Source organism: Pristiophorus japonicus, chromosome 6 (genome assembly GCF_044704955.1).
Source record: "Pristiophorus japonicus isolate sPriJap1 chromosome 6, sPriJap1.hap1, whole genome shotgun sequence".
NCBI lineage: Eukaryota > Metazoa > Chordata > Chondrichthyes > Pristiophoridae > Pristiophorus > Pristiophorus japonicus.
Window position 1 is genome coordinate 52,725,448 of NC_091982.1, and position 16,697 is coordinate 52,742,144.

Consider the following 16,697-nt stretch of genomic DNA (forward strand, 5'->3'; position numbering starts at 1 on the left):
CAATTAAGAAAGCCCTATACAGCCAGTGCCTCACTAACAACCTGGCGACCCTCAATGACCCTGAGACGCAGGGTACCCACAGCGCCTGTGCGGTCCTCAAGGCCTCCATAGCCAATGCCTGTATAGAGACGCTCAGTCACTCAAGCAGGAAATACCAAGACTAGTTTGACGAGAATGACCAGGAGATCCAGGAGCTAATAAGTCGCAAGCGCAAGGCATTTCTGAACCTAGAGCAACAACCCAATTCTGGAGCAGCAAAGCAGCTATACAGGTGGCTGAAGGCCGAGGTCCAACAAAAAACTCACAACCCAAAGAATAGATGATGGGTGGATAAAGCTCAGGAGATCCAGCAGTTGGCTGACATCCATGACGTGCGAGGTTTCGTAAGCGCAGTCAAGGTTACCTATGGCCCAAGCACCCAAAGCCCCACCCACTGCTGGCCAAGAACGGAGAGACACTCATTAAGGACACCGAGGCAGTCAGGGCCCACTGGAAGGAGCACTTCGAAGATCTCCTTAACCGAGACACTGTCTTCGACGCGAGTAAACTTGACTCCATCCTGCAGCATGCTACCCGCATGCCACCATCTCAGCAAAACCCCAGTCCTGCACGAGGGTAGAAAAGGCCATCTGTCAGCTCAAGAACAACAAGGCATCAGGAGCAGAGGGAATCCCTGCCGAGGCACTAAAGTATGGCGGAGAAGCACTATTGGCACAAATACATGACCTCATCTCTCTTATCCGGAAGGAGGAGAGCATGCCAGGAGACCTCAGAGATGCCGTAATCGTGATCATATTTAAAAAAGGGGACAAGTCCGACTACAGTAACTTCAGAGGAATCTCCCTGCAGTCGGCCACTGGGAAAGTCATTGCCAGAATCCTCCTCAATCGTCTTCTCCCCGTGGCTGAAGAGTTCCTCCCCGTGGCTGAAGAGTTCCTCCCAGAGTCGCAATGTGGATTCCACTAAGGGGTACAACGGACATGATCTTCACCACACGACAACTACAGGAGAAATGCAGGGAACAGCATCAACCCTTGTACATGGCCTTCTTTGACCTCACAAATGCCTTTGACACTGTCAACTGTGAGGGACCATGGAGCATCCTCCTCCGTTTTGCTGCCCCCAAAAGTTTGTCACCATCCTCTGCCTGTTCCACAACGACATGCAAGCCGTGATCCTTTAAATGGATCCACCACAAACCCAATCTACGTCCGGACCAGGGTCAAGCAGGACTGCGTCATCGCACCAACGCTTTTCTCGATCTTCCTTGCTGCAATGCTCCATCTCACTCCCCGCTGGAGTGGAACTAAGCTATAAAACCATTGGGAACCTGTTAAACCTTCGCCACCTCAAGCCTAGGTCTAAGGTCGTCCCATCCTTTGTCATCGAACTACAGTACGCAGACGACGCTTGCTAAACATTCATAAGAGAAAAGTCCTCTACCAACCTACCCCGCCACACAGCACTGTCCCCATTGGTCATTGAAATCCACAGCACGGCCTTGGACAACATGGACCATTTTTCATATCTCGGGAGCCTACTATCAGCAAGGGCAGACATCAATGACAAGGTCCAACACCACCTCCAGTGTGCCAGCGCAGCCTTCAGGCACCTGAGGAAGAGAGTGTTTGAAGACCAGGACGTCAAATCTGGCACCAAGCTTATGGTCTACAGGGCAGTAGTGATACCCGCCCTCCTATATGGCTCAGAGACATGGACCATATACAGCAGACACCTCAAAGCGCCAGAGAAATACCACCAGCGCTGCCTCTGCAAGATCCTGAAAATCTGGGAAGATAGATGCACCGTCAGTGTTCTCGCTCAGGCCAACATCCCCAGCATCGAAACACTGACCACACTCGACCAACCCCGTTGGGCGGGCCACATTGTCCGCACACCTGACACGAAACTCCCTAAGCAAGCGCTCTACTCGGAACTCCTACACGGCAAGCAAGCCCCAGGTGGGCAGAGGAAATGTTTCAAGGACGCCCTCAAAGCTTCCTTGATAAAGTGCAACATCCCCACCGGCACCTGGGAATCACTGGCCAAAGACCGCCCAAAATGGAGGAAGAGCATCTGGGAGGGCGCTGAGCACCTCGAGTCTCATCACCAAGAGCATGCAGAAAACAAGCGTAGGCAGCGGAAGGAGTGTGCAGCAAGCCAGATTCCCCACCCACCCTTTCCTTCAATGACTGTCTGTCCCACCTGTGACAGAGTCTGTAATTCCCATATTGGACTGTACAGCCACCTGAGAACTCACTTTTAGAGTGGAAGCAACTCTTCCTCGATTTTGAGGGACTGCCTATGATGATGATGATGACCTTATTGGACAAGGTTTTTAATGTATAAATGAGTGACAACATTTTATTTATCTTTTTTAAAACTCTTACACTGGTAAAAGCAGCTTCTACCAGGCGTAATAATTTCAAGGGCATTTTCTGGGCCAACTCTCTGTCGGCGGAGAACTTTCTCAAGGGGACGCGGATGATCTGTCAAAAGAATTCTTGACAGATCGCAAGTTACGGGTTTTCGCGCATGCGCTCCGCATACCTAAACCTGGAGCTTGCCCGGCCTCTATGGGTGTGTGTGCACTTCGTACACACCCATAGGGGCCGCAAATTACTGCCCATTATTTTACTCAACCTGATAAGGTGCTCGTTTCTCCACAACATAGAATCATAGAATGGTTACAGCACAGAAGAAGGTAATTTGGCCCGTCGAGCCTGTGCTGGCTCTCTGCAAGAGCAGTTCAGCTAGACCCACTCCCCCGCCCGTTCCCCTTAGTCCTGCAAATGTCTTTTTCCTTCAGGTACTTATCCAATTCCCGTTTGAAAACCACAATTGAATCTGCCTCCACCACCCTCTCAGGCCGTGCATTCCAGATCCAAACCACTCGCTGCGGAAAAAAGTTTTTCCTCATATCCCCTTTGGTTCTTCTGCCAATCACCTTAAAAATCACTTAAAAACAAAGAACATCGGGTTTAGCCCCAAGAGATTTGGGCTGTGCTGGTTTAAAGGAATTTGCACAAGAACTTGCCAAATGGAACTCTTGTACACAATTTCTCTCTTCTAAAATAAATATAGGTCATATATTAAATATACTATCACAGATATTCCATGTCTTGTGGACAGTACACACTTTCTGTAAGCCTCACACTTATTTCCTGTTATCTTTCAGCTCACACACTTTAGTGTGTAACTTTGACTCACCATGAGCAACTCGGCCAGAAATCTGCTAGCATAATCTAAGCGTATTGAAGTGATATTGTGCTGTAAATTCCAGCCTCCCCGGGTGTGTACGAAGTGCGCATGGACACGGCGATGCCTTGCAAAAGTCGGTTCTCGGGGCGCAATGCGCATGCGTCGAAAACCGGCTTTTCTGCTCTATTTAGATTTCTCTGTGCAGATCCTCCATGTTCCTGGGAGAAGGACATCCACGCAGGAGAGATTGAGCTATTTGCCCATCTCTTGCCCAGTGAATGTCCTTCAAACTTTTATAACTGGTAAAAGCAGGCGTATAGCTTACTTTTACCAGCATAAGAGTTTTAAAACATATAAAAATTACATTTAATTATACATTTTTATGTTAAAACCCTGTCCATTTAAGTAAGTTTAAACCCTATAAAAACCACATTAAAAAAAATCCAAAAAATATATATTTTTTCAAAAACATTTAATTAACTTTAATTTCAATTAATTTTAAATGTGTGAGGCGTTTTCTTATTTATTATGTTGTGTTTCTTGTTTTAGGAGGGTTTTCTCATTGTTAGTTTTGGGAACTCATAAAAACGGAGTTCCCATTATTATCGATGAGAATACTGCAGAGTGATTGGTGGTCCAGGCCCATGTGACTCCAGCATTTTCGTATGTACGAGGAAGTCATCTCAGAATCTTACATGTTTCAATAAAATCACCTCTCATTCTTCTAAACTCCAATGAGTATAGGCCCAACCTGCTCAACCTTTGACAACCCCTTCATTCCAGGAAGCAACTGAGTGAACCTTCTCCGAACTGCAAGTATATCCCTCCTTAAATATGTATGCAGTACTCGAGGTGTGGTCTCACCAAGGCCCTGTATAGTTGTAGCAAGACTTCCTTACTTTTATACTCCATCCCCCTTGTAATAAAGGCCAACATTCCATTTGCCTTCCGAATGACTTGCTGTACCTGCATATTAACTTTTTGTATTTGATGAAAAAAGACTTACATTTATATAGCGCCTTTCACAAACACCGGATGTCTCAAAGCGCTTTACAGAGAATGAAGTGCTTTTGGAGTGTAGTCACTATTGTATAGTGGGAAATGTGGCAGCCAATTTGTGCACAGCAAGCTCCTACAAACAGCAATGTGATAATGATCAAATAATCTGTTTCAGTGATGTTAATTGAGAAACAGAAACATAGAAAATAGGTGCAGGAGTAGGCCATTCAGCCCTTCGAGCCTGCATCACCATTCAATGAGTTCATGGCTGAACATGCAACTTCAGTACCCCATTCCTGCTTTCTCGCCATACCCCTTGATCCCCCTAGTAGTAAGGACTTCATCTAACAGCAGGGAAGGTTAAGGGCAGGTTTACCAGAATGGTACCAGGGAACGAGGGACCATCCGCTTTACTGATTTGGGTCGTAGAATCGGAGAAATTTACAGCACGGATGGAGGCCATTCGGCCCATCGTGTCCGTGCTGGCTGACCAAGAGCCACCCAGTCTAATTCCACTTTCCCGCTCTGGGTCCGTAGCCCTGTAGGTTACGGCACTTCAGGTACACATCCAAATGTGGTGAGGGTTTCTGCCTCTACCCCCCTTTCAGGCCGTGAGTTCCACCCCAGACCCCCACCGCCCTCTGGGTGAAGACATTTCCCCTCAAATCCCCTCTAAACCTCCCCCCAATTACTTTCAATCTGTGCCCCCTGGTTGTTCACCCCTCTGCCCAGGGAAACAGGTCCGTCCTATCCACTCTATCCAGGCCCCTCATCATTTTATACACCTCAATCAGTTCTCCCCTCAGCCTCCTCTGTTCCAAGGAAAACAACCGCAGCCTATCCAATCTTTGCTCACGGCCGACCAATCTTCCCTCAGGGTCGAGGGGTAAATATTGGGGCCGAGACACATCAGCGACCCAATCCCCTGCCACTGCTCTTCATCCAATAGTAGTGGGGAACCCGTGACCACCTGACTCAAGCGAGACGCCCCCCCAAACACATGTCCCAGCTCAAGCTCACCCTCTTCAACACCCCCTTACATGACCCACCCAGCAGACTGTCCCCACACACCCACCACCCCCAGCACACTGTCCCCACACACCCCCCACCCCAGCACACTGTCCCCACACCCCCCCCACAGCACACTGTCCCCACACACAACCCCCAGCACACTGTCCCCACACACCTCCACCCCCCCAGCACACTGTCCCCACACCCCCCCCCAGAACATTGTCCCCACACCCCCCCCAGCACACTGTCGCCACACAACCCCCCCCAGCACACTGTCCCGACACCCCCCCCAGCACACTGTCCTCACATCCCCCCCAGCACACTGTCCTCACAGCCCCCTCCAGCACACTGTCCTCACAGCCCCCTCCAGCACACTGTCCCCACACCCCCCCCACGAGCACACTGTCCCCACACACACCCCCCCAGCACTGTCCCCACACACCCCCCCCCCCCAGCATACTGTCCCCACACCCACCCCCACACAGCACACTGTCCAAACACCCACCCCAGCACACTGTCCCCACACCCCCCCAGCACACTGTCCCCACATCCACCGGAGCACACTGTCCCCACAGCCGCCCGCAGCACACTGTCCCCACACCCCCCCCAGCACACTGTCCCCACACACACCTCCCCCCAGCACACTGTCCCCACATCACCCCCCCAGCACACTGTCCCCACACCCCCACCCCAGCACACTGTCCCCACACACACACCCCCCCAGCACACTGTCCTCACACACCCGCCCCCAGCACACTGTCCCCACACACCCCCCCCAGCACACTGTCCCCACACACCTCTCCCCCCAGCATACTGTCCCCACACACCATCCCCCCAGCACACTGTCCCCACACACCTCTCCCCCCAGCACACTGTCCCCACACACCTCTCCCCCCAGCACACTGTCCCCACACACCTCTTCCCCCAGCACACTGTCCCCACACACACCCACTCCCAGCACACTGTCCTCACACACCCCCCCCCCAGCACACTGTCCCCACACACCATCCCCCCCAGCACACTGTCCCCACACCCACCCCAGCACACTGTCCCCACACACACACCCCCCCCAGCACACTGTCCTCACCCCCCCACCAGCACACTGTCCCCACAGCACCCCCCAGCACACTGTCCCCACACATACCCACCCCAGCACACTGTCCCCACACCTCCCCCCCCAGTACACTGTCCTCACACATCACCCCCCCAGCACACTGTCCCCACACCCCCCCCAGCACACTGTCCCCACAACCCCCCCCAGTACACTGTCCTCACACACCACCCCAGCACACTGTCCCCACACACCCCCCACCAGCACACTGTCCCCACACATCCCCCCCCAGCACACTGTCCCACACCCACCCCAGCACACTGTCCCCACACCCCCCCCCCAGCACACTGTCCCTACAGCCCCCCCCCCCCAGCACACTGTCCTCACACCCCCCCAAGCACACTGTCCCCACACCCCCCCAGCACACGGTCCCCACACCCCCCCCAGCACACTGTCCCCACCGGCCCCCCAGCACACTGTCCCCACACCCACCCCAGCACACTGTCCCCACACACACCCCCCCAGCACACTGTCCCCACACACCCACCCCCCCCCAGCACACTGTCCCCACACACACCCCACGCAGCACACTGTCCCCACACACACCCCACGCAGCACACTGTCCCCACACACACCCCCCCAGCACACTGTCCCCACACACACCCCACGCAGCACACTGTCCCCACACACACCCCCCCAGCACACTGTCCCCACAACCCCCCCCAGCACACTGTCCCCACACACACCCCACGCAGTACACTGTCCCCACACACACACCCCCAGCACACTGTCCCCACACCCCCCCCCCCAGCACACTGTCCCCACACCCCCCCCCAGCACACTGTCCCCACCACCCCCCACAGCACACTGTCCCTACATCCCCCCCCCAGCACACTGTCCCCATACACACCCACAGCACACTGTCCCCACACACACCCCCCCCAGCACACTGTCCCCACCCCACCCCACCCCCCCAGCACACTGTCCCCACACACACACACCCCCCCCCAGCACACTGTCCCCACACACCCCACCCCCCAGCACACTGTCGCCACACCCCCCCCAGCACACTGTTCCCACAAAGACACACACCCCCCCAGCACACTGTCCCCACACACCCCACCCCCCCAGCACACTGTCGCCACACCCCCCCCACCCAGCACACTGTCCCCACACACACTCCCGCCAGCACACTGTCCCCCCCCCCCCCAATTTACTCAGGGATAAATATTAGCTAGCAGGGATAACTCCCCTGCTTTTCTTCAAAATAGTGTCATGGGATCTTTTACATCCACCTGAGAGAGAGCAGACGGGGGGGTTTAACATCTCATCCGAAAGACGGCACCTCCGATGGTGCAGCACTGCAGTGTCAGCCTGGATTATGTGCTCAAGTCCCTGGAGCACAAGAGATTCTCTGGGTACCTGTAAATAAATTACTCGAGTACATTAAGAAGCCATCCACCATACAATATGGTGTACATGTCATCTGGAAGGAGGAGATCACGCTAGGAGATCTCAGAGTTGCTGTAATCGTGACCATCTTCAAGAAAGGTGACAAGTCCGACTGCGGTAACTACAGGAGGAATATCCCTGCTGTCAACCACCGGGAAAGTCACCACAAGAATCCTCTTGAATCGCCTTCTTCCTGTGGCTGAAAAACTCCTCCCAGAATGGCAATACGGATTCCGCCCTCTAAGGGGCACAATTGACATGATCTTCACTGCGCAGCAGCTACAAGAGAAATGCAGGGAACAGAACAAACCCCTGTACGTGGCCTTCTTCTACCTCACATTGTCAACTGTGAGGGATTATGGAGCATCCTCCTCAGATTCAGCTGCCCTCAAAATTTTATCATTATTCTCCGCCTGCTCCACGATGACATGCAAGCTGTGATCCTGACCAACGGATCCACCACAGACCCATTACACATTCGGACCAGGGTCAAGCAAGGCTGTCTCATCGCACCAACGTTCTTCTCGATCTTCCTTGCTGCAGTGCTCCATCTCACTCTCAACAAGCTCCCCGTTGGAGTGGAGCTAAATTACAGGACAAACGGGAATCTGTTCAACCACTGCCTCCTCCAGGCCAGTTCCAAGGTTGTCCCATCCTCCGTTATTGAATTACAGTACGCAGACAATGCCTGTGTCTGCGCACACTCGGAGCCCGTACTCCAAGCCATCGTCAATACCATCGCCGAGGCATATGAGGGCTTGGGCCTTACACTAAACATCTGGAAGACAAAGGTCCTCTACCAACCTGCCCCCGCCACACAGCACTGACCTCCCTCCCCCCCCACCCCCTAGTTATCAAAATCCACGACAAGGCCTTGGACACGTGGACCACTTTCCATACCTCGAGAGCCGATTGTCAACAAGGGCAGACACCGACAATGAGGTCCAATACCGCCTTCAGTTTGCCAGTACAGCCTTCGGTTGCATGAGGATAAGAGTGTTTCAAGATCAGGACCTCGAACCCAGTGGTGATATCCGCCCTCCTATACGGCTCAGAGAAATGGACTATGTACAGCAGGCACCACAAAGCACTGGAGAAGTACCACAAATGCTGCCTCCGTAGGATCCTGCAAATCCATTGGTAGGATAGGCCAATAGCCCCAGCATTGAAGCACTGACCACGCTTGATCAGCTTCGCTGGATGGGCCACATCGCCCGAATGCCTAACACGAGACACCCAAAACAAGGGCTCTACTCGGAGCTCCAACATGGCAAGTGAGCCTTAGGTAGGGAGAGGAAACCCTCAAAGCCCCCTTGAAAAAATGAAATATCCCTACTGACACCTGGGAATCCCTTGCCAAAGACCGCTACCAAATTGGAGAAAAAGCATCCGGGAAGGCACTGAACACCTTGAGTTTCTTCGCCGAGAGCAATTTGAAGCAAAGTGTCGACAGCAGAAGGAGCGTGCGGCAACCCAGGCTCCCCACCCACCCGTTCCTCCAACCACCGTCTGCCCCACCTGTGACAGAGACTGTAGGTCCCTCATCGGACTCTTCAGTCACCTGAGAACCCATTTCTAGTGTGGTAGCAAGTCATCCTCGACTCCAAGGGACTGCCTATGATGATGATGATGAGGAACTCTCCTATAAGCTAGCATAACTATTTGTTTAACACCAACAACGGCAGCCAAAACAGTGAGGTCGTACCTTATACACAGGGGCTGTTTAAAGTCTAGATTTTTTGATAAATCAGACATGCAAGCAGATTGCTCCTATTATTTTTCACTCCTTAACCCACAGCAACAAATCACGCAACAGCTATATTCCATCATTTATAAACAACAATTTTCTTCCTTTGGCTTTAGTTACTGATGGTCACTTTTAATGCCCTGCCACAGAGGAATTGAGTGCTTCAACAATAACAACAACTTTTCTTTATATCGTACCTTTAACGTAGTAAAACATCACAAGGCGCTTCATCATCATCATCATAGGCAGTCCCTCGGAATCGAGGAAGACTCGCTTCCACTCTTAACATGAGTTCTTAGGAGCTGTACAGTCCAATACGAGAACTACAATCTCTGTCACAGGTGGGACACATAGTCGTTGAGGGAAGGGGTGGGTGGGACAGGTTTGCCGCATGCTCTTTCTGCTGCCTGCGCTTGGTTTCTGCATGCTCTCGGCGGCGAGACTTGAGGAGCTCAGCGCCCTCCCGGATGCACTTCCTCCACTTAGGGCGGTCTTTGGCCAGGTGCCAGTGGGGATGTTGCACTTTATCAGGGAGGCTTTGAGGGTGTCCTTGTAACATTTCCGTTGTCCACCTTTGGCTCATTTGCCGTGAAGGAATTCCAAGTAGAGCGCTTGCTTTGGGAGTCTCGTGTCTGGCATGCGAACTATATGGCCTGCCCAGCAGAGCTGATCAAGTGTGGTCAGTGCTTCAATGCTGGGGATGTTGACCTGGTGGAGGACGCTAACATTGGTGCGTCTGTCCTCCCAGGGGATTTGTAGGATCTTGCGGAGATATCGTTGGTGTATTTCTCCAGCGACTTGAGGTGTCTACTGTACATGATCCATGTTTCTGAGCCATACAGGAGGGTGGGTATTACTATGGCCCTGTAGACCATGAACTTGGTGACAGTTTTGAGGGCCTGGTCTTCAAATACTCTTTTCCTCAGGCGGCCGAAGGAGGCGGTGTTGGACGTCGTCGTCAATGCCTGCTCTTGATGATAGGAGGCTCCCGAGATAAGGAAAGTGGTCCACGCTGTCCAGGGCCGCACTGTGGATCTTGATGACTGCTTCACAACAATGTTATAAGACAAAACTGATAAATTTGACACCGAGCCACATAAGAAGAGATTATGGCCGATCTCTAAAAGCTTGGTCAAAGAGGTAGGTTTTAAGGAGTGTTATAGAGGCGGCGAGAGAGGTAGAGAGGCGGTGAGGTGTAGGCAGGGATGTTCAGAGCTTAGGGCCCAGGCAGCTGAAGGCACAGCCATTGATGGTGGAGCAATTATAATCAGGGATGCTCAAGAGGGCAGAATTTGAGAATCGCAGACACCTCGTGGGGTGGTAAGACTGAGAGATTACAGAGATAGGGAGGGACGAAGCCACGGAGGGATTTGTAAACAAGGATGAGAATGTTGAAATCGAGGCATTGCTTAACTGAGACACAATGTAGATCAGCGAGCACAGGGATGATGGATAAACGGGACTTGTTGCGAGTTAGGACATAAGAACATAAGAAATAGGAGCAGGAGTAGGCCATTTGGCACCCTCGAGCCTGCTCCGCCATTCAATAAAACCGTGGCTGGTCTGATCTTGGCCTCAACTCCACTTCCCTACCCATTCCCGTGCCTCCCCTATCGTTCAAAAATCTGTCTATCTCCACCTTAAATATATTCAGCCTCCACAGCTCTCTGGGGCAGAGAATTCCAAAGATTCACGACCCTCTGAGAGAAGAAATTCATCCTCATCTCCGTTTTAAATGGGCGGCTCCTTATTCTGAGACAATGTCCCCTAGTTCTATATTTCCCCACGAGGGGAAACAAAAACAAAAAAAGTAGAACAGGGCCGCAGAATTTTAAAACTTATCCTCCCCGCATAAACCCTTTGCTGGTGGAGTTATCATGCAGCCAAGTATAATACAACACAAAGGCGGCTGTGGTGTAATTGGTGTTATGAAAAATATGACAACAGTGTATGGTTGGACATTTTGTTAAATTAAAGTATTATGCGGTATACATAAACCTGTCAAGAAACCATCTCTTTTGGGTAATAGAACATTTTATCACACTTATATTTTCTGATGAAAAATGGTTACATGAAAACCCTGTGAGAACCTTAGCTTGCAGAAAAATAACATCACGACCATAACGCACAATACCCAAACTGCTGAAACAGTACATTGATTCCAAACTGGCTAATGTAGCACAGTGGTTATGTTACTGGGCTAGTAATCCAGAGGTCTGGACTAATGATCCGGAGACATGAGTTTAAATCCCACCTGGGGGAATTTAAATTCAGTTAATTAAAGAAATCTGGAATTAAAAAAAAGCTAGTATCAGTAATGGTGACCATGAAACTACCGGATTGTTGTAAAAAGCCATCTGGTTTACTAATGTCCTTTAGGAAAGAAATCTGCCATCCTTACCCGGTTCGGCCTTTATGTGACTCCAGAACCACAGCAATGTGGTTGGCCTTCTGAAATGGGCCACCCCCAGTTGCAACAAACTGCTACGAGAAACATACCACACAGACTGCAGCGGTTCAAGTAGGCAGCTCACCACCACCTTCTCTTGGGCAATAAACGCTGGCCTTGCCAGCGACGCTCAAATCACATGAACACATTTTTAAAAAAACACAAAAATTGCCCTATATTGTAGCAGAAGCACGACATCGTTAAAATGTGCGTCTACTTACCATCTTCTGTTTCATCACTTCCAAAATGGCTCCGGTAAAACAGCATCATTTCAATATTGTAGCATTTGTATATCGTTACAAGAAAGGTGATCAGGAGAAGGATAGCTCCCAAGCCGCCTGCAAGTTCTACTCTGTACATCAGGTCTGGAACAAATGGAGGTTAATAGAATCATAAAGTAGGTCATCACAGCAAAGCACAAGTACTGGTGAGCCAAAGAAAAATTCAGTGACTCATTTAAATCGGGCCCTCATTTCAGGTAATGCAGAGAAAACAGTTTCCAGTGGCAGAAGGGTCAGTAAGCAGAGGTCAGGGCACAGATTTAAGGTAATTGCCAAAAGAACCAGAGGCGAGATGAGGAGGATTTTTTTAACGCAGTGAGTTGTTATGATCTGGACTGCACTGACTGGAAAGGCGGTGGAAGCAGATTCAATAGTAACTCTCAGAAAGGAATTGGATAAATACTTGAAGGATAAGAATTTGCAGGGCTAAGGGGAAAGGGCAGGGGAGTGGGACTAATTGGTAGCTCTTTCAAAGAGCTGGTCCAGGAACAATGGGCCAAATGGCCTCCTTCTGTTCTGAATCACGCAATGATTCTATAAACTCATGCCTCAAGAGTAATGCAGCTCCCAACAGATATTACAGCTGGCAAACATTTATCTTCTCAACACATGACCACACTGAGATTATAACACATTTAGGTCAAATAATACTGTTATTAATTTGCCAGCATAAGATTTTGTGAATGTAATATATCAATAAGGTAACACATTCTCCTCAGATATTAATCTATATATCTACAAACTCGCCTAAGGACAGAGAATATATTCCGCACGATATGTCTTTTCAGAGTCTGAAGTGGGATTTGTGACCAATATTTAAGATAAATAACTTAATTGGCCCTCTTTACTTAACCAAAAGCAATCAAACTCAATGCTTAATGAAGCTGTTTGTGATTCCAAAATACAATGGCCCGGATTTTGCGGGGCCACGGAGGGCGTATGAGGCATCGTAAGTGCTGGGAATGGGCCCACAAGTTCCGGGTTTCCGCATGTGAAGCGATGCGTGTGGGCGAAAACCCAGAACCTGCAATTCTCCTTGACAGAGAGTATGCATCGACTGGAAATTCACTTTCGCTGTCACAGAACTGCACTGTGAATACCCACCAAACCCTTACGCCTGGCAACAGCAGAGGTATGGCCTTCTTTTACCAGCACAAGGGTTACAATAAATGTAAAAATACATTTAAAAAAATTATTTAAACATTCACTTGCATTGAAAATTAGTTTAGGTTATTTTTGTCCCATTTAAAAATGTTTACATTTATTTTTCAAAAAAAATTTAATTTTTATTTGAAATACTTAATTACAGGGTATTATAATTAATTTTGAACCTGTGATCATTTACTTTTATTTGAGTTTTGTGAAATTATATTTATTAGGTGATGTCTATTATGCTTATGGGGATTCTATACGTAAATGGAATCTCCATAAGCATAATAGGAATCCCCCTTTGTCATTGGCTGGTCTGGCCTACGTGATCCCAGGGACTGCAGCGGTTCAAGATGGCGAATCACCACCACCGTCTCGAGGGCAATTCGGGATAGGCAATAAACGCCGGCCTTGTCAGCGACGCCCACAACCCAGGAACGAATAAAAAAAAGACTTCAATTCTTGACTATGTGGATACAAAATGAGTTCAAACATCATCGTAATATTATATCAGTCACAGCGAAGAAATGTGAATAGAAGATACAAGCACAATATGGCCTTCGCCCTGGGATACATGGGCCTTTACCCAGGCCTACGCCTGCAGGCCCAGGACTGCAAGAGTCCGAAGCTGCAGAGACAGCAGGTAAGTATGGAGTTTGCTTGCGGTTCGGAGGTGTACATTGGTGGCAATCCTCCGACTGCAATTTCCAGGCCAAAATTGTTTATAATTTAGAAAGTATCATTATCAAATGAGAGAAAAAAAATGACAGTAACCTCTATTGTTTCTATTAAATATATAAATATATTCTAACTTATGATGAATAGCAAAATTTTGGTGAAGGTAAGGAATAACATGTTGTTCGCTTGTATAGGTGTGGTAATGAATGTACCTATGAGTATGCACACAGGTTTGTCGAGCTGTTGTATTGTGAGTGGCTTAGCCAGTTACGTGATGTTCACAAGACTCAATAAAACCCCTTTCAGTTGGGTCCAGGTCATGCACAACGAGGTATGCAGTTATGGTAGATGAACTGGTAATGTGTAGTGTGATTGTTAAACCTTTGTTACTAAACCAACCAGTTCTTAATAGCAATGTGCTCCTATGATTTCTTAAGCAAAGAACCCATGAAGCCAATACATTACGGGTTTATGCTTCAATATGGCACCTATCAGGTGGGAGGGAGCCTTAGGCTTCTCCATAACTAATAAATATTGCTGTGCAATCAGTTATCAAGAGTTTTCCCTGATTGACTTTCAACCCAATTCACAACATACAGATGACGCCATAATATAATGTGCCAAATAGGCCTATAGACTTTAGACGGACAAGAGCAGCAAGCGCATGGGAGCACCATCACCTCCACGTTCCCCTCCGAGTCACACACCATCCTAATTTGGAAATATATCGGCTGTTCCTCTATCGTCGCTGGTTCAAAATCCTGGAACTCCCTCCTAACAGCACTGTGAGAGCACCTTCACCTCATGGGCTGCAGCGGTTCAAGGCGGCAGCTCACCACCACCTTCTGAAGGACAAATAGGGATGGGCAATAAATGCTGGCCTTGCCAGCGACACCCACATCCCATGAATGAATTTTTAAAAAAGACTTAAATTCTTGACTATGTGGTTACAAAACGAATTCAGGCATCATCCTAATATTACACCAGTCACAGCCTAGAAATGTGAATAGAAAATCCAACACAATATTATTACCGACAGGAGCATTTAAAACATGAATTAGCATTGGAATTATTTTTAACTATCAGGTCAATAAATATTTTATATAAAATATCAATGCAGTGTCTTAATTGTGTGTTATCAATATTTGCTTTTAAAAGCTTTTTCTATCATTGTAATATTTAATCTCAGTCTTGGCTAAGCAGATGCCAGCATAAGATTAAACCTCTGGCATTAGGGAGTATCTTGTCCACTCAGGATTCTTCATAGTTTTAACGTTCTTGTCTACATCAGGGTCTTTTGGCCCATTATATTTAAACCTTCAGCAGCTACAGTAAACCTCGAAATGGTTGTAAAGTTACCGACTGTGCGATTTATTCAGTTAATGCTTATTGCATGCATTCGAGGGAATTTTAGCTCCAAGGAATTAATTGGATGTTTTCAGGAGTGCACTTGAGGACCGCTTCTCTGATTCCAGTAGAAAGTTGACCAGAGTTCAGTTCAATCATGCTTCCACAACACCGCAGAAGGGATTTACTAGAATGTTACCAAGGTTAAGTGGAGAGACTGGAGAGCAGAGAAAGTTAAGAGGAGATTTGATACGCTGTTCAAAATCTTGAATGAGTAAACAAGGAGAAACGTTGATTCCACTGGCAGCAGGGTTGGTAACCAGAGGACACAGATTTCAGCTGATTGGCAAAAGAACCAGAGGCAACATTATTTTTACACAGCGAGTTGTTGTGATCTGGAATGCATTGCCTGAACGGCCGGTGGAAGCAGATTCAATAGTAACTTTCAAAAGAGAATTCGATAAATAAAAGGAGGAGAAAAAATGTACAGGGCTATGGGGAAAGAGCAAGGGGAGTGGGATTAATTGGATAGCTCTACCAAAGAGCCATCACAGCCACGATGAGCCGAATGGCCTCTTTCTGTGCTGTTTCATTCTCTGATTTTCTGATGAGGAAAATCAATGATAAATCAACTGCTTGGCATTCATAGCAACTGATATTTCATCTCGTTTAATTTAACAAGGTTCTTGCGAGTAAATCTCTTCTTGAATCAAATTTCCCTGACCTAAGCCTAGTTCCTTTTAAATCTCGGAAGGCTTCCATGCTTTGTAACACCGACCAACCTATCCTGACCTATCTGTACAAATGTTCCAGCTCCTGAAGCAGAATGGGTCTATTTATTTTGTAGCCAGTGTAATCAGGCAGGATCATTTCAATGGTAACAAGCAGTGGACAACATAAGCCAATTCTTCAAAATAATGATGGCCGCCGTGGAACCCGCAGAGGAGGTAGCAGTCGTGTCCCTTGGTGCTGAGAGGCGTCCATAAAGATCATGCCAGCATAGGTATTCCAGAACCTCAAGGGATTTCATTTCAGAGAAGATTAATTTACTTATTACACTAGACTTGGGGCTACTGTGCAAATATCTTTGATTTACCATTTCCCTTTGCATTCAAGTAAAGAAATGATGGGGGAGCAATCGGACATGGGCGGTGATGTAAAACAGGCGGAAACGCCTCAGTCACCCGTTATACAAAAGATGACCCAAATCAGTGAAGATTAAAATACTATGGGCTAGAATTTGCACTGGTTCACCACCCGGTTTCTCGGCGGTATTGGCCGTTTTGGGCGAGAATCGGGTCGGTGAAAAATTCCCCAGCTGAGGCACGCCGG

The 16,697-nt window shown here is 48.7% G+C and overlaps 1 protein-coding gene across 1 annotated transcript in view; it reads right to left on the minus strand.

Annotated features, from left to right (window-relative positions):
- il1rapl2 (interleukin 1 receptor accessory protein-like 2) overlaps positions 1–16,697 on the minus strand; it is a 704,017-nt gene that overhangs the window by 50,733 nt on the left and 636,587 nt on the right. The window contains exon 9 of the mRNA XM_070883960.1: positions 12,132–12,275. Coding sequence (XP_070740061.1) covers positions 12,132–12,275 — 144 coding nt within the window. The remainder of the gene's footprint in view (positions 1–12,131; positions 12,276–16,697) is intronic.